The following is a 20,068-nucleotide window of genomic DNA, read 5'->3' as shown; positions in this document are numbered from 1 at the left end:
CATGTATAGAGCTGAACTATAAAAAGAATGTTCACCTTCACTAATATAATGCAAATTAAACGTGATGCCATTTTTCAATGATTCTTTTCACAGTGGTTAAAAAGCTTCAGAAACTTAGTGTTGGTCTAAGTATAGGTAAACAGACCCTCTCACATATTTGTGGTGGAAATAGACGTTTGTACTATTCTCTATTGAATGATTTCTCAGTATGTACCAAAGTCTTTCAAATGTGTGTGCCCTTGGACCCAGCGAGCTTCAATCCTAGGAATTTAACTTAAGCCAATAATCAAAGATCTATGCAAACCTGTAAGAACGAGAATTATTGTTTATATTGTTTAAAACTTGGAAACATGCTGAATGTCTAGCAGTAGAAGATTGGCTCAGTGGAATGTTATGTGGCCAATACAAATAACGTTTTAGAAGTATGCTTAATTTCTCAAGGAAACATCCACCATCTATTAAGCGTCAGGCTATGAAAAGGAATTTGCAGAATTATCCCTATTTTGTAAGAAACAAAAAGTATGCAGACTGGAGGGAAACACATATAAATGTTATGAGTGGTTGTTGTTTTCTCGTTTGTCATTTTTCCCTGTGTTCTAAAAGTTTTACAGCGAACATTGCTTACTTTTTAGAAAATGAAAACCCCGGGGTGGCTGGGTGGCCCAGTTGGTAAAGTGACTGCCTTCGGCTCAGGTCATGATCCCGGAGTGCCGGGATCGAGGCCCAGTCGGGCTCCCTGCTCAGCAGGGAGTCTGCTTCTCCCTCTGACCCTACCCCCTCTTGGGCTCTCTCTCTCACAAATAAATAAATGAAATCTTAAAAAAATAAATAAATAAATAAAGGGCGCCTGGGTGGCTCAGATGGTTAAGCGTCTGCCTTCGGTTCAGGTCATGATCCTGGAGTCCTGGGATCGAGTCCCGCATCGGGCTCCCCGCTCTGCGGGAAGTCTGCTTCTCCCTCTGCCTCTCTCTCTCTCATGAATAAATAAATAAAATCTTTAAAAAAAAAAAGCCCCCAATAAATGTAATGTTTTCATAATAGCTTATTTAAGACCAGAATCCTTCCCCACTAAGCGAGCACCCTTTCCTGGCTTTTCTCTTTTCTGGGCATGGGGCCACCAATTCAAGCTCCCAGGCTCAGAACCTTGCAGCCCTGGAGCCTTGATTGTCCCTTCACTCCCCCTTACCCAATCACCGACTGAGTGATCACCCTTCTTTAGGACATCTCTCAAGTTTGTTCCTCCCTCCTGAGTCCCAAGTCAGAGCAGCTCAGTTCAACCAGCATTTATTGGCACCGTGCCCGGATGTCACTCTGCCTGGATGGCACTCCATGTTAGTGGAGTCATCTGTCCTCTGCCTCTGCTCCCTCACTCCTCCAATCAATCAAACGTCCCGCAGCTGGAATGATCTTTTGAAAAACGCTACTTGTATTGTGGCTCTCCCCCCTCCAAAACACTCAGAGGGCCCCCAAACTCCTTTGCCTAGGGAATAAAGCCCATACTCTTTGGCTATTTAGGGCTCTTTACAGCACTGGGCTAGATGGGAGGTAACAGTTGGGGGGTGGGACACGGGAGGTCCTTGGTGAGTTATTGACAATGAAAGAAGTCTTTAAGAATAAGGTGTGGAGGGGCGCCTGGGGGGCTCAGTCGGTTAAGCGTTGACTCTTGATTTCGGCTCAGGTCATGATCTCGGAGTTGTGAGATCGAGCCCCGCAACGAGCTCTCTGTAGGCTCCGCACTGGTTGTGGAGCTTGCTTAAGATTCTCTCTCTCCCTCACCCTCTGCCCCTCTTCCCCACCTCTCCCTCTCCCTAAAAAAAAAAAGATTCTCTCCCTCTGCCCCTCCCCCTGCCCTCTCTCTCTCTTCTTCAAAAGATTTATCCATTCCTTTATTTTAGAGAGAGAGAGAGAGTGCTGGTTGGGGGGGCAGAGGGAGAGGGGGAGAGAAACCCAAGCAGACCCCGCACCTAGAGTGGAGCCTGATGCGGGGCTCGATCCCACGACTCGGAGATCAGACCTGAGCTGAAACCAAGAGTCCAACGCTCAACCCACTGAGCCACTCAGGTGCCCGTCTCTCCCTCTCTTAATTAAAAAAAAAAAAATAGGAGGAGGAGGGGGGCGCCTGGGTGGCTCAGTCGGTTAAGTGTCTTTGGCTCAGGTCCCAGGGTGTTGGATGGAGCCCCGTGATGGGCTCCCTGCTCAGCAGGGAGTCTGCTTCTCCCTCTCCCTCTGCTGCTCCACCCTGCTTGAGCTCTCTCTCTCTCTTTCTGTCAAATAAATAAATAAAATCTTAAAAAAAAAAAAAGAAGAAGAGAAGAAGGAGTGGAGTTCTCCCCATGTCTCCGCTGTGTTCAGTTTGAAAATCCCCTTTCCTCGCCTTTTGGCACTTGGACCAGAGGCCAGAGTTTCACGGTGCTGAATTTGGAGACAGGAAGAGGCAGACAGGGGTGATAAAATATGGCTCAGGAAACCTCAACTCTGAGTCTGTCCCAATTTCCGATGCCTGCTACGTAGGAGGATCCATCGAGAAAGCATATTGGCTCTTAAGTCTCTCTCTCCCCTGCAGTGTTGAGGACCAAGAACAACCAGTGGGAAACTTACATCTTCGTTTGTTTGCTTTAAGAAAAAGGAGGAGGAAGGGGTGAGGGGAAGCAGAAAGGGGTGTATGTAGAACCAGCCCCGAGTGCCGTGGGCCACGCATGAACCCCAGCTGTTTTCAGGTGCCCCTCTGGGGCCCGGAAGACGCCAGCTCAGACTGAGCGATGGCATATGGTTGTGTGTCAGGAATACTCTGCTGGGAGTGCATGGGGTGAGATGTGTGAGGGTAATGAACTTGCCAGATGGCAGTCCCGGCCCTAGCCCTGTCTCTCGCTCTTGGAACACCCGATGGCACCACTGGGTGCAGGGGCTATCTGGGCACTCATTCTGGCAACAGCAGCTGCTGAGGGGCTCAGCCCATCCCTCTCTGGGTGCAAATGCCCCCTCAGGGACCTAGCCTGAAAGCAGGTCCAGGCGAGCAGAAAGTGTTCCCGCTAGCACAGCCCGGGATGCTGGGGCGGGCCTCCTGACACTGCCCATGCCCTTCTTGGATCGCTCTGGGCACCCTTCTGGCTCCCGGAAATCTCAGTGTAGCCCCCGCCCAACAGAAACTGCTGGCTCCTTACATAGCCCATACCTCCTGTTTAGCTGCGCCCCACCGTCCTCCTCTCTTCCCCTGGGGCCATTGGTGGTTAGCACTTTTCTTGAGTACATGCAGGCCTCCCCGCCCCCCCCCCCCCCACCTCCCCGGCTCCTTGGAAGCCTGCCCCAGTTTGAGGCTCTCCCTGTTTTATAAAACCATTAACAGTAAGAAGCGCTGGGACTAGCAGGTGGAGCACGGGCCCTCTGCTTTTCAGGGCTGTGAATGGCCTGGCTGACCCCCGTGGAGAGCAGGGAACCCAGTGCGGGGGAGCACGGAGGCAGCTCTCGCGAGCTGGGGGGAGCCCCAAGTGTCCCATGGTGTCCCGTGTTATTTGGGGAGTCCGAGGAGAGGGGTAACGTCGCAGAGCGATAGGAGGAGCAGCTTCTGTGGATGGGATGCTCCCCACGTGCCAAGCACCACACTCAGCGCTGTGTGATCCTCGCCCCAGTCCTGTGAGCTAGTCGCTGCTTGTCCCTGAGTTCACAGATGGGGAGACTCTGAGGACTGAAGTAACTTGTCCGAGGTCAGAAGGGGCAGGGGGTGGGGCCTATGCCACCTTTGTAGTTGCCCCAAAATGGCCTGGAGAGAGGAGGAGTTGCTTTTTGATGTCCTTTTGTGATATTTACCGGACGCTTAGACACGGCCCAGGCCTTGTGCTAAGCTCGTTTGAGTCCCCCCCCGACCACCTGTCAGATAGACGCTATTATCTCATGGGACAGACGTGCAAGGAAACGGAGTCACGGAGAGGTGACCCGGCTTATAAGTGGTTGCTTGGAGAGCTACCCCAAGTCCGTGAACCTCATCCCCTGCCCCCGCCCTCCCCCGCCGGCCCGGAAGCCACCTGGGCACTTGGCTCTGTGTGGACCTAGGGCGACCTTGCCCTCGGAGCCTGCGAGAGGCCTGCACCTAAGAACCCATGGCTTCCAAGCTGGGGGCCGTTCTGCTTTGGAGCAGGGAGGACCTAAGGGAAGACACGACACCCTGGGCCTGGGCAGGGGCTCCTTCCTCGCTCGCAAGTCATTTGGATGAGAAGTGAGAACCCGGATTGCTTTTAAGCCCATTTTCGTTTTCTCCCCTCCCTCCCTTCCCTTCCACATTAGGGTGAAGGTTGCCGCACCGTCCCCCTGGCTGGACATGTGGGGTTTGACAGCTTGCCCGACCAGCTGGTGAATAAGTCAGTCAGCCAGGGCTTCTGCTTCAACATCCTGTGCGTGGGTGAGTATTTCCATAGCAGGAAATTCTATTACAGAATATGGATCCTTAATGGCTGGATGTGGCTTGGCAGGTAATTAGGTTAAATACTGTGTCATTCTGGTCTATTTGCAAAACTGGCTTCCCCCCTCTTCCTCTTTTATCCCTCTGTTTGCCTTTGTGAGCAGCCGGCTGTGATGCTATTTTTCCCTGGTCAGACCAGAATACGGGGCCGGACCTTGGGGAGCCGCGTGACGCCCAGTGGAAATTTTTGTAAGGGAGCCGGCTGGCTCAGCTTCTGCGGTCAAGTTCACTTGGACTGCAGAAAACAGGAGCCAGGGCAGAATTGGGAGGGAGGTTGGTGGCTGTGGTAGGATGCCTGCCCACCGGCTGTGGGCAGTGGGCTGGTGTTGTGTCCTCTGTAGCCCTGCGATGCTCGCTACAGTCTGAGCTCAAGGGTGCGAATTCTCTTATTGCCTTTAAGCCTATCTCCACCCAGGGACGCCTGGGTGGCTCAGTCGATTAAGCGTCTGCCTTTGGCTCAGGTCATGATCCCGGGGTCCTGGGATCGAGCCCCGCATCGGGCTCCTTGCTACGCAGGGAGCCTGCTTCTCTCTCTGCCTGCCGCTCCCCCCTGCTTCTGCACTCTCTCTCTCTCTGACAAATAAATAAATAAAATCTTAAAAAAAAAAAAAAAGCGTATCTCCACCTGGACCTTTAGTCTCGAATGTGCTAATCACAGCACCAAGAGAGTTCAGGAATGTTTGTGAAATGAATGAATGCATTAACCCCACGGGCACCACTCCTTCTATTTCTCAGATACTTTCCCATAGTAGCAATTTGAGTCCTTCCTAGGAGTCCGTGAAGTGAGTAGAGTGAGTAACATTTGTATCTTCACAGACATTTCGGGAGGATAAGAGACTTGACCAGGGCGACACAGAGTAAGTGGTGGAGTGGACAAGGCCCCAGGTCTGGCTGACCCCTTGGCCCTCCCACCGCTTCTCTAACTGCTGCTAGCGACATCTCTTGAGAACACAAAGGCACTTAGGAACTGGTCAGGCACCAGCCAAGCAAATGTGAGGAACAAGAGTTCTTTGACATTCTTGAAGAATCTCTCCTTAGACCTTCCAAAGTCCCGAATTTGCAAACGCGATCATAGCATATGATTTTCACTCTATTGTGCAGCAAAGTATACTTGCTCATTTTCAGTGCCCTACTTCCAAACCTTAATGATTGTATAAATACTATAATAGAGTCTGTTTTCCCGCTGGTTGGAACACTCAGACACTTTTGCTGATTGCCCTTTCTTATTTTTCTAGAGAGCGTATGGGGAACTCATTCATGTTGAGGCTCCGACCCACCGCTGAATTGGATATTTTACTCTTTAATGTCGCCTGAAGCTCTGTTTTCTAACTGGGGTCGTTCATTTTCTTGGACTCTCTCTTTTTCTTTTCCTCCATCCTTAGCGCTCTCTTTCTTTTTTTTTTTTCTTTTAAAGATTTTATTTATTTATTTGACAGAGAGAGAGAGAGAGAGCACACATGAGCAGGGGCAGAGGGAGAAGGAGAAGCAGGCTCCTCGCTGAGCAGAGAGCCCGACGCGGGGCTCGATCCCAGGACCCTGGGATCATGACTTGAGCCGAAGGCAGATGCTTAACCAACTGAGCCACCCAGGTGCCCCCTTAGTGCTCTTTCTCGATCATTTCCTATAGGAGAATAACTGCGCACTCAGGGATGAGTAGCGAACAAGGAGTCCACTTCTCAATATGGATGACAGTCAGCTAGGCTCACTCAGTGGCCGAATGACTCACTCCCACACATCAGCTTGGGAAGCCAGGAGATGACAATATGTGCTTCACAGAATTACATATCATGGGCCTTGGCATCCAGAGCTAGGCCAACAATTCTTCAAATGCCAGAAGTCTACTCGTGGTTATGATGAGATGCTATTAGGAGAAGGATACAAAATAAATAGAAGTCACGGTGATCAACATCAAGATGCTATCACATCCAATATTAGCACTGCCAAATCGCTCCAATCTTTGGCGGTTGGCCAACTTATTTTGCATAATATTTGATTACTGAAAAATTTCCGCACAAACATATTGGATTCCCTTGGCATTCCTCCCAGAGCTCGGTATGACCTGCACTAAAGTTGAGGAGTTGAGAAGTGACATGAGAGGCCCACCCTCATCAACCTTTCAACTAAGTGCAGTTGGGCGGATGAGTGAGGCTTTAGGAGGGAGGCCGCAGAAATCGGAATGGCTCTCCGAGGGCCGGAAGTGTAGTGCAACTAGACATGGGGACTCTGGGCTCCCGTAGGGCCCCGAAGAGGAGGCAGCTACACTCAAGGCAAAGTGAGTGGGAGAAATAGTAAACCCCTGTCCTCGAGTTCCCACCCAGGCGTGGTATAGCTCAGCCACTCGGAGTGCACCTGCTCAACTGCCCCAGACCCTTCAAGGGGGGAGGGGTAGGAAGGAGATCCTCACCCCCAAAGAGTCACCCCCTCTCTTTCTTCCCGCACCTGCCAAGTCCCAAGAAATCGCCCCAGTAGCTCCCCTCTTGGCACTGCGGGTGCGTGCAGTGGATGCCCCCACCTGGACTGGGTTCATTTCATTCCCCATCCCTGATTCAAACAAGCTGGCAGTCCGCGCATCCTGCTCTCTGTCTGTTCTCGCAACCCTGTCATTGCTCAGAGAACCCACAATTTGGGCCAAGGTCACGAGCGGTTGAGATGGGCTCTCAGGCTGCAATCTCAGCCCAGCCGTGGGGCTGGGTACTGTCACCGGCTTGGCCAAGGGTCCGTAGCTTGTCTGCGGAAGGTGATCTTTTTTCTCGCAGGATTTTCGGTGATCGTTCCTTCGTGCTCACGGCCGGTGCATAACTATCAGGTTTACTCCCTTAACGACTGCTCTCAAACGAGTCTGGTTAGGCATAGACTATGTTCCCCCAAAGGATTTTCTTTTCTTTTCTCATAGGGCATGTTAAGCGTAAACTGATGGTAGCGCTAGCTTCGATTATTAACAGAGACCTAAGACATCTGGATCACGGCGTTGTTTATCTGGGTGCTGGGCTGCTGACCGTAGGCGCCCCAGCAGAGTGAGCACCCTTCACCGTGATGGAGGTGTGTGTCCGTGTGCACAGATGCATGGTGGGATTGGGAGAGAGGAGTTTTATGAATCCAGAGCCTAATTCATATGTAAGGGTACCAATAAATGGCACCCACAGTTATTTGGAGGGCTAGGCACACGGGTGTGGGCATATTATGACTCCTCTCGAACAGATTTTCTATGGTTGACAATAATGACTGAGTGGGGTGAGGTTGCCCTCTCCCTCCCCAGCACCCCCCACCCCAGACAAAAAACATATACTAATTGCTTAGCTCTGGAAATTGCAAGGATCCCACGATCCTAGATCTAGTGCAGGAGGCCTCAGCCCCTGGAACCAGCGGGCCAAACGTTCTGGGGCCCGTTGCTCTGCACTGCTGAGAAAGAGCCCAGGAGACACGCTGCCCTCCGAATGTGCCAGCAACAGTAATGCCTGTGAGGAGTGCAGAGAGTCATCATGACAATATTTACTTTGAAGCTGCTCAGGATTCCAGGCTCAACTGGGCCGCGTTGAACTTGGAATAAAACACACACGAGAAGCAGATCTGCAAGAGGCTGGGGGAGCCGGCTCCAGGACACCCCTGTGGGCCAGGCCTCGGCAAGGTCAGGAAGGAGAGGGCAAGGTTACAGTGTCAGCCATGACCTTGTCCCTGTTGGTAGGCTCCCTGGAGTTCCAGGAGAGTTTCCTTTTGAACACCTCCTTGTTGAACCCGGGAGACGTCTCTCTTGGTGGATCTCCCCTCCCCCCCCCCCCCCCCCCCCCCGTTCGGAGCCGGCAGAGACCTTCGCTTTGGGGACCATGAGCTCCCTGCGGACAGGGATGGTGGCTGTCCTGTTCACTGTTGTATCTTTCGTCCCTAAAATTGCACGTGGCTCTGGCTAGAGGCCCCGTGAACATTTGTCGAATGACCAAATGAGCCGACGTAGCGCGCCTGCACGACCCACTAGGGCGTATTGGTTATACGTCTGGGCTCCAGTGTCTCCAGTGTCGCACTGGATTCGGGGCCCTCTCTGCTACTGAGTCCTTTGTGACCCTAGACCAGCTCCCTCCTCCACATTTTACAGATGAGGAAGGTAAGGTGCAGAGAGACTGGGGAGTGCGGCGAATTCACATAGCTGCGAAGTGGCTTGGCTGACCCTCCCGTAACTGAAAGACAAGTATCTACTTCATAGGTTTACTGTGGGGACCAAATAAGAAAAGAGAGTATCACAGCTGTGCCTGGCACATAGGAACTGCTCCAGAAGCCATCGTTATTATTATCAATCCAACCTGTCCATTTTCTGGGGAAAGAGACTGGGGCCCAGAGAGGGCAACGCCTCTGGCCGGGCGTCACGTGGCCGGGCCTCTGCGTTTCCCCACCTGCAAGGACTTAAGGCCACAAGGTGCCAGAGGAGGCGATATTAGCAGCAGATGAGGAAAAAAGGCTGAGTAGAGAGGTCAACAGTGGATTGTCCTAGGGAGTGTAGTTTGAAAACGCGTGTTTCACATTGCACGTTTTAAATGGAAATTCTTTTTAAAAACCCTGGGTGTTTCCAACATCCTATCTCCATTAAGCAAAGCGAGATGGAATCTTCTGGGCCGGGTGGTGAAGACCTTAAAAGGGTTAAGAAATCCTGCTGTCTGTCCGAGGAGGGAGGAGGAGAGAGAAATTGACCCCTGGGGACTCCCCAGGTTTCCTGCGGCATCTGCCAAGTCCCCACCTTCCTGCAGGGGTGTGGCGTCTGCCGACCTGATCCTCCTCGATGCTGGGCCCCCGGCCAGCGCGGGAGAGGACGGCATGCTAGGCTCAGGCTGGGTCCATGCCAACCATGGAGAGGGACCCCTGCACCCCACAGGCTCCACACTGATGGCACAGAGGACCGGGAGCCCTCCCATGGCCATGGGACCAGCTCGCTTGAGTCTCTGTCCTCTCCTCGGGTTGCATTTATCACAATTCCCTGGACACCCGCGGGTTCTTTTCTTCCTCTCATCATTGGGCGTCTAATTTCCACAGCCCTTTTGTGTTGGCAGGCTTTTGCGTGGTCATTTGCCCTGCCGTTCCCCCCTGCTGCCCTGCCCTGCCCTGCCTGGCCGGCCTCCATCCCTCCGGCTGAGCAAACACTGTAGCCTGCGCCCGAGGCCTCCATGCCCGCCTGGGCTAGGCCCTCTGGGGAGTACGGGAGGATGCCCCATCCCCTGCTCTCTGATGATCCTTAGGCCCAGGGACCAGGGAGCCAGCTCTGGGTGCTGGGGAGACAGGGCCCAGCCCTCTAGGAGCTGCAGGGCATTCAGCCGAGAGCTCACGGAGCAGAAGGGGGTGGGGGGGAACGTACATGGAAAGTTCATCAGGCACACACAAACATGAGCTCAAATGGAGCTGAAACCTCTGCGCCCAGAGGGAAGGTGAATTAGGGGTGAAGGAGCCACCCCTGTGTTCCCACCTCAGAGGAGCTGGTCCCCTACACAATTGAGCTGCACCCCCACCTTGGGCGGGGAGGGCGGGGTGATACATTCCGTTGCTTGGCCAAGTCTCTCACCTCCCATTGCAAAGGCCCCACCTCACCAAATTTTTCTTGAGACCCAAATACTCCCTGTTCCTTTAGGGAAGGGGAAAAAAGGGGGCCTCTTCTGAGAGAATCTTTGCTCTAATAGGTATAGCAGACCTTGGCTGGAAACATGATCTGTGTGAGGGACCATTTCCCTGCACCCTGGCAATCCACCACGTTAGTCAGACCTGGCTACGAAGCTGGGCTGGGGGGGCTGGGGAGCCAGGCTGAGTTGAATGTTCTTCTTGTTCTCTCTCTCATCAATCTCTACACACACACACAGCTCTCATCGGAGACAGAGATTTGAAAAAGCACCTCCTGTATTCATCGCTCGTTATTCAGGATAAAAGGCATGCAAGATGCAAAGCTAGACACACCCAGAAGGTGGAAGGGGGAGCGGGGCCATTTGCATTTAGACGTGTGGCTCTAACCCTAGCCCTGGAAAGCAGAATAGCAGGGTGGTCTAGGTATTCAAAAGGCAATCCGGGGTGATTAGCTACTGAATCCTTTATTCCTGGCATTCCTAAATCGCTGGGGGGGGGGGGGGACAGAGAAGCCCAAATATGGTCTGGATCCCTGCAGGTGACAAGCCCCTGTAGTGCCCCGCCCAGCTTGGGGCCTCCTGGCACATTCCTGCCCAACTCCCAGGCCACCAACTCTCCTCCAATGTCTTCTTTTCCTCAAGACCCCTTGGCTCCTGGCAGTGGCTTGACCTCCCTCGGGTCTCCCAGGAATGACCTCCAAAAAACCTTCACTGGTCTCCACAGGCTTTCCCCCCTCCTTTCCTTGGTGTGAAAGTCAAGACTTGGAATTCCAATGGTTTAATTTATTAGTATCCCGCAGCCTGTTAGTTAAACAAACAAATGACTGGTTTGTTTGAAATTTAAGGAGAAGAAGAATTTGTGGCCTGCTAACTTCCCTCCCCATTAGCTAAAAATGGCCTCCCCACTGGGATACACATCCGGGCATGTGCAGAGCGCAGTCTGGGCCTGGCAGGGAGGTGAGGTGGCGATGAAAAGGAGAGGATATTTATTCGACGAGGGACCACTGTCCCTTTCTTTTAAAATCGAAAACAGCCCTTTGATTTTTATTACAAACGCTGTGCATGGGGCGCCCGGGTGGGTCAGTCGTTAAGCGTCTGCCTTCGGCTCAGGTCATGATCCCAGGGTCCTGGGATCGAGCCCCGCATCGGGCTCCCAGCTTGGCGGGAAGCCTGCTTCTCCCTCTCCCACTCCCCCTGCTTGTGTTCCTGCTCTCGCTCTCTCTCTCTCTGTCAAATAAAAAAATAAAATCTTTAAAAAAAAAAAAAAGCTATGCATGTTCCACCTAGAAAACTTGGAAGATACACAGAAGCGTGAAGAGAGAAACGAAAACCACACATCACCCCCACCACGTAGTGATAGCCCTCTTGGTAAGAGTATATTGTATGTCCTTCTGGACTTTTCCAGGCATAACTGCTGTCTCTCCATCACTGCTTGCAACAGAGTTTCTTTTTCTGACGATAAAAGCCATGCATCCTCAACCTTCAAATGACACAAAAATAGGAAGACTAAAAGGAAAATTACCCCAGTTCCACTATCCTGAGATGCTGTTGCTGATATGTTGAAGCAGTTCCTGTCAGTCTCTTTCACTTAACTGAGAGCGAACAGTCTATCTAGTTTTATTCGCTCTTCATTTAGTGTCTTACTGCGTACGTGCCCCCACGTCGATGAATATACGTCCAAAACATGATGTGGGGTCTGCACGGCTGTTGTGTGAACGTTCCGTAATTTGTCCTTTTGCTTTTCAGGAGAGACCGGTTTGGGCAAGTCTACCCTCATGGACACCCTGTTCAACACCAAGTTTGAGGGGGAGCCGGCCACCCACACACAGCCGGGTGTCCAGCTTCGGTCCAATACCTATGACCTCCAAGAGAGCAACGTGGGGCTGAAGCTCACCATTGTTAGCACGGTGGGCTTTGGGGACCAGATCAACAAGGAAGACAGGTAAGGAAGGGGATGGGGCGTGGAGGCTGGTGGCAGGCCACGGGGAGGAGCTCACCACGGGGTCCTGCCTGGACCTCCTCCCAAAATGGCGTGTGCAGGGCGCAGACCCCTCCAAGTGGCGCCTCCACCCAGGGTCCCTGTTTCCACCAACCAGTCTACTCCACGCGCTCTGCCAAAGGAAAGGTGTCTTTCCAATATACATGGGGTGAGGTCTCCAGTCCATGTGGCAGGCATGTCTTGAGCTCCTTCCTACCTTGTGCCAGGCGCTGCCGTGCCCTGACAATCTAGAAAGGAATGACTTTGTCTCTGCCCTTGAGGCACTCACCGGGGAGACCGGTTTTGAGCAAATAAGTTCCATCGAGTGTGATATGCTTTGGGAAGGACAGGGTGCGAAGAGGTACAGGACAAGTAACAATGAGCACATGAGGGGGAGAACAGTCTGTTCCATGTGGGGAGAATGTGCAGACATGGAGCCATTGAGAGGTTTTATGAAGTAGGTTTTATGAGATAGTCTCAGGGCGCCTGGGTGGCTCAGTTGGTGAAGATCTGCCTTCGGCTCAGGTCATGATCCCAGGGTCCTGGGATCGAGCCCTGCATCGGGTTCCCTGCTCAGCCAGGAGTCTGCTTCTCCCTCTCCCTCTCCCTCTGCCCCTCCCCCTGCTTGTGCTCTCTCTCGCAAATAAATAAATAAAATCTTAAAAAAAAGAAGATAGTCTGATTGGTCTTGAAGTAGGTTGTTTGGAAGGGTAGGGAGAGCAGGAAGACCAATTAGGAGACTCTTGGACCAATTAGATCGAGGCCAGAGGTGACACAGGTGCTGAGATAGGAAAAAGGAGGCAGGTTTGGTAAATATCGAGTAGGTAGAATCAACAGGACTCGGCAGAGACTTGGTGTGAGGTTGTGAAGGCAAAAGAAGAATCTAGAATGAGGTCCAGATTTCTGGAGAATTAATATAAGAGAACCACGTGTGAAAAGAATCAGCTGTGTTTTAGACCTGTTGAGGTTGCGCTCTCCGTGGACTACTGAGACCCCTGATGACCTTCTGTGGTAGGCAGCTGAATATACAGGGGTTAGAGGTCGGCAGAGGGTCAGCACTGGAAATACCGATTTGGATTATCAAGGTATAGGGGCTATGTTCCAACCGCAGACACGTGTAAGACCACCCAGGGTTCAGAGTGGAGCGTGGTGAACACTGGGCTACAGACAAAAACCTTAGGATGTTAAGTCAGCAGATGGAGCAAATGACACATTCTGGAAAGAGACTGAGCAGGAATATGCAGAGAGGTAGGAGGAGAGACTGCAGCGGGGTGGGGGGAGTTGAGAATGGAGTGTGAGTGAGGGGTGGGGCGGCTCAGACACGGGGGATGTGTTGAGGGCCGGGGTCAGGGAGGGGGCCAGGCACCATCTGCACTTAACTAGACGTCACGTGGTTATCACAATGCCCATCTCAGAAAAGGCCATTCATCATTTTGAGGAGTGTCTGCTCATCCTTTTAGGATTCTCCTGCTTCTTAGCTGAGCTGGATCCCCAGTTCTCCTATTTCTCCCTTGAAGTTCCAACAGCCATACCCATTTCCTGATAATGAATACATATATTCAGCTTCTTAATAATGGAACTGAATTTTGTTTTTCGTTTGACATCCTAGACGGACACCTCTGCTTTTTATAGCTTTGCTTATTATGCTAATTTTGTTTGCTTGAGAATAAATTGGACCCTGGGGAAAGGGGATTGATATTTGGGGTCATCTCAGCCACAGATGGCTCAGGATCTTTTCAATTAAATTTCTCACAATTCTCGGCAACATACATTTAACATATGTGATATTGGAAACCGCTTTGGTAATGATGGTTTGGGAGGACTGAGCTGATACAGCCCCTTAGAGGCTAATCTACTTCCAGTACATTAGTAATATCCTTATTGTTTTTCCTGATTATAAACATGATGCATACTAATGCAAAATCAAATAATACAAACTCAAATAAGTAGAAATGAAGAGCCTCTCAGAAACTGGGCTGGAGAGCAGGGGTAGAGCAAGCTCCAGGGATTCGTAATAAAAAGCAGTGTTTTCTCCATACTGATGGGCTCATTCGGGCATGGATATGTCAGTGCAGCCGTATTGAAGCAGAGCACGAGAATGTGATCCTTTACCCACGGTGCGTGGTCTTCTAAGAAAAACAGTGATTAAGGCCATACCCTGGGGAAAGCCACTATTTAAAAGATGCAGGAGCACGGGGCGCCTGGGTGGCTCAGTGGGTTAAACGTCTGCCTTCGGCTCAGGTCATGATCCCAGGGTCCTGGGATCGAGCCCCGCATTGGGCTCCCAGCTCAGCAGGAAGCCTGCTTCTCCCTCTCCCTTTGCCCCTCCCCCTGCTTGTGATCTCTGTCTGTCTGTCAAATACATGGATACAATCTTAAAAAAAAAAGATGCAGGAGCAAAAGGAACTCAGGAGGGAGACCGAGGACAGGCTAGAACTTAGGCTTTGGTCTCAGACCGACCTGGGTTCCAGTCCCATCTTGTCACTGATTAGCCCGGTGATGCTGGACAAGTGTTTTGTGCCTCTGTCAGCCTATTGATAACTAATGTTCTGGCTGGTCCGGCCCCTGTGGTTCTTATGATTGCAAGACGCTGTCAGCAATAACCATCAGGGAACTTGGAGACCCGAAAGGTTTATTATTCACAGGTCCTGGGAAACACATGGCACAGCTGGGACCACACAGTGAGGTCTCGGGCTAGAGAAAGAGAACGCGGGTGTGGGTCTGGTGTTCTGCTTTTATTGAGATGGAGGGTTTAGGTCTAGGATTTGGTGGGCTTGCTCTAGATGGGTGAATTTATTGTTTGGATTTTATTTATTCACTTGAGAGAGTGAGTGAGAGAGCGAGCACAAGCCGGGGGAGGGGTGGGGGTAGAGGAAGAGGGAGGAGCGGACTCCCCACTGAGCAGGGAGCTGGACGTGGGGCTCGATCTCAAGACCCTGGGATCATGATCTGAGCCAAAGGCAGATGCCCGACCTACTGAGCCACCCAGGCGCCCCTAGATGGGTGAATTGAAAACATAAGAGCGAGAATTTAAAGCAGTGGAAGAGAAAAAACAAGTGGCCCAAAGGGTCACTTATGGAAATCAACCAAGATTTCTGAAACAAAGGAGCCCCGTGCGGGGGGCGGGGAGGGAGCGAAGGGAGGGCTGACTTCACCTTTAGGTGGCTGGCAGTGTGTTTATTCCAGATAGTCAGTTGTCTTTGAAGTGGATGCCTCAGCAATAAAACTTAAATCAGGCACTTGCATGGCAAAAAAGAAAAACCAACTCTCAGAGCTTACACTATAAGACACTTAAATTCTCTATGGCTCAGTTTTCTCACCTGTAAAGTGGGGATGATGATGATACTAATATCTACCGTAGAGGGTTGTGGTGAGGCATCCTTGACGTGTCTGGCATATGAAATGCTTCAACAGTGCCGGGCACAGGGGCGCCTGGGTGGCGCAGTCGGTTAAGCGTCTGCCTTCTGCTCAGGTCATGATCTCAGGGTCCTGGGATCGAGCCTCGCCTTGGTCTCCTTGCTCAGCGGGGAGCCTGCTTCTCCCTCTCCCTCTGATCCTCCTCCCACTCATGCTGTCTTTCTCTCTCAAATAAATAAATAAATTCTTAAGAAAAAACAGTGCCTGGCACAGAGTAACTAACAAACAGAAGATATTGTTATGATCATGACTTTTATTGGTAGAAGAATCGAGGGAGAGTTGTACCATGTAGCATAATGGGAGGGAATAATAAATGGAACTGAAAAATATCCATTGGGTTTGGCACCATGAAGGTCATTAATACACTAAGGAATAATAATTCCAGGGAAGTTGTGGGTGGAAGCTAAATTGCCATGAGTGAATGGAAGATAAGTAAGTAAAGGCATCCGAATAACAAAAAGAGCAATAGGACAGAAAAGTGAGACCAAGATCAAATTCATGTTTACACGGGAATTTGGCATAATGTAAGTCAGCAGGGAAAGAATGGGCTATTCAAGAAAATGTGCTGGGAAAATAGGCCATCCATCAGGAAAAAATAAAATGAGACCATCCCACACAAACACTAGTCACAAAAATAGATTCCAGATGGATTAAAAACAAATTCTAAAAATATGAGGAGAAAATATAGGAGAATGTTTTTATAGCTTTAGGAGTAGAGAAGGTTTTTGTAATTGTGATACAAAATCCCAAAGCCATATAAGAAAAGACCGACAGATTTAAACTTACTAAAATAAAAAAAAAAACCCTATGCATACTGAAAGATGCTATAAACAAAAGTAAAGACAAACTACAAATAGAGGAAATTTGCAACCTGTATCACAAAGGCTTTTTCTAAAGTGTAAAAAGAGCTTCTACAGTTCTACGAGAAATAAACAGGTAATTGACAGAAGGGGGAATTAGAAATTGCCAACTAACATACAAACTGATGCTCAACCCATGTCACCAGTGATTAGGGAAGTGCAAAATGAAACAATGAAATATTTTTTATCCATCAGATTTGCAAAAATAAGAGATAAAAATACAATGGCCGCTAACACCAGCAAATTTCATTCATGTTGCTGGGAATGTAGATGGATACAGATGTTTTAGAGGGCAGATTTGGTGGGACCTATTAAAATCTTAAATGTGAATTCCCTATGATCTAGCAGTTCCACTTTTAAGAATACAGTCGAGGACGCCTTGGGTGGCTCAGTTGGTTAAGCGACTGCCTTCGGCTCAGGTCACGATCCCGGAGTCCCGGGATCGAGTCCCACATCGGGCTCCCTGCTCGGCGGGGAGTCTGCTTCTCCCTCTAACCCTACCCCCTCTTGCACTCTCTCTCTCACTCTCTCTCTCTCTAATAAATAAATTTTTTAAAAAAAGAATACAGTCGAGAGAAACAATTGCACACGTTCATGAAAAACATACAGAAAAGGTGTTCACTGCAGCATTGGATATGGAATAAAAAAAATTTTAAACAGCTGAAATTTCCACCAATAGAGCAACTGAATGAGCTATGGTACAACTGTACCATGGAATACATTTGGCAGTTTAAAAGAATGCAATAGATCTGTGTACACTCACGTGGGTGTGTTATTAAGTGAAAAGAGAGGTTGCAGAATGATACACAGATCACGATGCCATTTGTATAAATCCACCCTTCCCAATGAAACACCAAACAGCCCCCGCATATAAATGCATAGAAAAAGATCTGCAAGGTGAACCAACAAACTGACAATAGTAGTTACCTCTGAGGAGGGGAGCACAAGTATACGTATTGGTCACGCAATTAAGAATAAGTTTTAAAAAAGAATGAAGTCTTAAAAAAGGAAGCAGATAAAGTGGGTGTAGACCGCTCATTTAAAAAGCTTTCCTGAACTGGGAAAAAGAGATAAGGCAGTGTGTAGAGGGAGGCAAAGAGGTCAGGAGCGACTTTTTTTTTTTTTAAGTTTATTTATTTTTTGTAGTAATCTTGACCCCCAACGTGGGGCTCGAACTCATGACCCCGAGATCAAGAGTCGCATGCTCTTCCGACTGTGCCAGCCAGGCCGCCCCCAGGGGTGATGTTTTTGAGGCTGAGAGAGAGGATGAGGGCTTGAACAGGAACAGAAGCTTCGAGGACAGAGAGGAGGAGGCAGGTATAAGAGAAAGAATCCACAACACCTAGTAACCAAATTGATATGGGGGATCTAGTTCAGTTGATAACATTATACTAAATGTCAGCTGTGTGAGGTGCCAGGGATACTAAGAAATAAGGAAGTTGTAGTTTAGTGGAAAGGACTAATACGTAGCATACAAATTCTACATAGTGTAGTGAATACGATGACAAAGGCACATGGAAGGAACTGTGGGGAAAAGCGTAGCAATCAGCAGAGCCCAGTGGGAGTATAAGGTGGAAAGGAGGTGGTCAGGAATGGCTGGGCTAAGTCTTGAAATCTTGTAGGATGCGCACAGGTTAGCCAACCGGCGTACTGTGGGTATTCAGTACCTATTTGTCGAGTGAATGAAATATGCATTGATGGGAAAAAGAAAATTTAAAAAAATACATCTGGGGGCACCAGGATGGCTCAGATGGTTAAGCGTCTGCCTTTGGCCCAGGTCATGATCCCAGGGTCCTGGGATCGAGCCCCGCATCGGGCTCCTGGCTCAGCGGGGAGCCTGCTTCTCCCTCTGCCTCTGCCTCTCCCCCTGCTCATGCTCTCTCTCTCTCTCTCTGTATCTCTTTGTCTCAAATGAATAAATAAAATCTTAAATACATTTTAAAAAATACCTCTAAGGTTTTATCTTTCAAGACCAAATGCATCCATTGAATGTGTTAACGAGGATGTCGATGAGGGTAGAAAACAGTCTACGATGTGTTGAGGAGTGAATGAGAAGGAATGAATGAATGAGTAGATTATTCTTTCCAAAAAATCTCCATTTATCCATTAAATATTTATTGAACTTCTCTTATATGCCAGGCCCTGTGGTAGGTGCAGAAGACAAACTCTATTCCTAAGGGAAGAAAAGACATAAGGCAGTAGTTGGGGAGAATGTGTGGTTAAGGGGGATTGAGTTGAGGAAAGATCTTTCTTTTGAGATGAGGGAAAACTTCAGCATGTTTATAGGTTGAGGAGGAGTCAGTAGGGGGTGAGGAGCTGATAGATGAAGCAAGATTCTCAAAGAGCCTGGAAGGGATGAGAGTGAGTGCGTGGAGGGTGATGGGCCTTGCACACGATGAGACTAGAGGGCGGTGGGGAAGGGCTGATTCAGTTCTAGAAGGGAGAGACTGAGGCAGGAAGTTGAGCTGGTGTGAGGCTGGTGGCCCCAGTTTTTTGGTAATGTTGGAGGTAAGACCATCTCTCGAGAGTGAAATTTTGGAGCTTGAGGAAATGAGTGCCAGTTTGGAATGGTCAACAAAGACAGTGGGAAGGCAGCCAATCAAGGTCAAGTAAAGGGATTGTCCTGTTGCCCTATCTGAGGTTGGAGGCCATGGCTTTGAGTGCCAAGACTTTTGTGATGGCCTCTGGCTAACTTCAACCCCAGCGGTGTGGCAGCCAAGGGCAGATCCTGAAATGTATTCCACGCAGCACTTTGCTGGGCCAGAGGGTGGAAGGCAGGGGCGTAGTGGAGATGAAGGTGTTGACAAAAGAGTGGTTTGGGTAATCAGTTATGGGGTTCAGCCGGGGCCGAGAAGGAGATGAGGCCAGGGAGGGGCTGATCGCCTATGAGACAGTAGAGAGGTCAAGGTACCCGAGGATTCCGTGAGGTGAAAGATCAGGTTTGGGAGGATCCAAGGTATAAGAGGGTTGGAAAGATGAGAGGTTGTGGCCAGAGCGCAGGGAGTTAGAGAGAGGATGTCTTGGGGGAAGCTGATCGGGCCAATGGTAAGGTGTGTTGGGGGCTGAAGTAGAGGGAGCCCAAAGATTGTGGAGTTTAGACAATCAGGGGATAAAGAGGCTGCAGGTTGATGGGTTGTCTACGAGCACACTGCTGACTGCTGTCACCCAGAACGGGGAGAGAGACTGCGTGGGTCAGGCGCCACCAGAAGACGATGGAATGGTCTAGAAGTGGCACTGGGCGGGGGCTACACGAATGCCCACCCCACTGACCCCAAGGCACACAGGTTGTGGGAGAATGAGCAGCCTACTCCGGAGCGGGCTGTCAGGTATTGAGGTCCTCAGGGCTGTGGTATCCTTCAGGGGTGGGGGGGAGCAGGAAGGGATTAGGTTTCCATTAGGGCGAAGAGGTAGGCAAGTTCTGTGGACAGGAAGATGATAGAGGCCAGCCTGCTTAAACTTTCATGTTGCATACAAGCCACTGAGGCTCTTGAGAAGACGCAGACTCCGATCCTGTAGGTCTGGGCTGGGGACTGGGGTCTCTGCATTTCCAACAAGCCCGCACGTTTGGCTTTGTTCCTGTAGAGCTGACCTTGTGCCCCCTTGGTTTTGCTGGCCAAGATGGTTGTGCTCAAGCACGTGTCTGTGGCCGGGCCTTGTGAGTTTCCAGCGGGGGAGGGGCGGGGCTCTGAAGGTGGGGCTACACAGAGGACAGCACGTGGGAGAGGGGGGAGACTGGGATGACCTGCGGGCGTCCAGCAAGCATGATTGG

General features: G+C 50.3%; 1 protein-coding gene across 6 annotated transcripts in view; it reads left to right on the top strand.

The window, feature by feature from the left end:
- SEPTIN6 (septin 6) overlaps window positions 1-20,068 on the top strand; it is a 67,229-nt gene that overhangs the window by 13,142 nt on the left and 34,019 nt on the right. For all 6 annotated transcript variants that reach the window (XM_045881849.3, XM_045881847.3, XM_064574521.1 and 3 more), the window contains exons 2-3: window positions 4,279-4,393; window positions 11,791-11,986. In XM_045881849.3, the coding sequence (XP_045737805.1) occupies window positions 4,279-4,393; window positions 11,791-11,986 (311 nt within the window). The remainder of the gene's footprint in view (window positions 1-4,278; window positions 4,394-11,790; window positions 11,987-20,068) is intronic.

The sequence above is a fragment of the Mirounga angustirostris genome, unplaced genomic scaffold (assembly GCF_029215605.1).
Source record: "Mirounga angustirostris isolate CCGP_5_RB_7025 unplaced genomic scaffold, mMirAng1.0.hap1 SCAF_11, whole genome shotgun sequence".
Classification (NCBI taxonomy): Eukaryota; Metazoa; Chordata; class Mammalia; order Carnivora; family Phocidae; genus Mirounga; species Mirounga angustirostris.
This window is presented reverse-complemented; position numbering and strand designations above follow the sequence as displayed.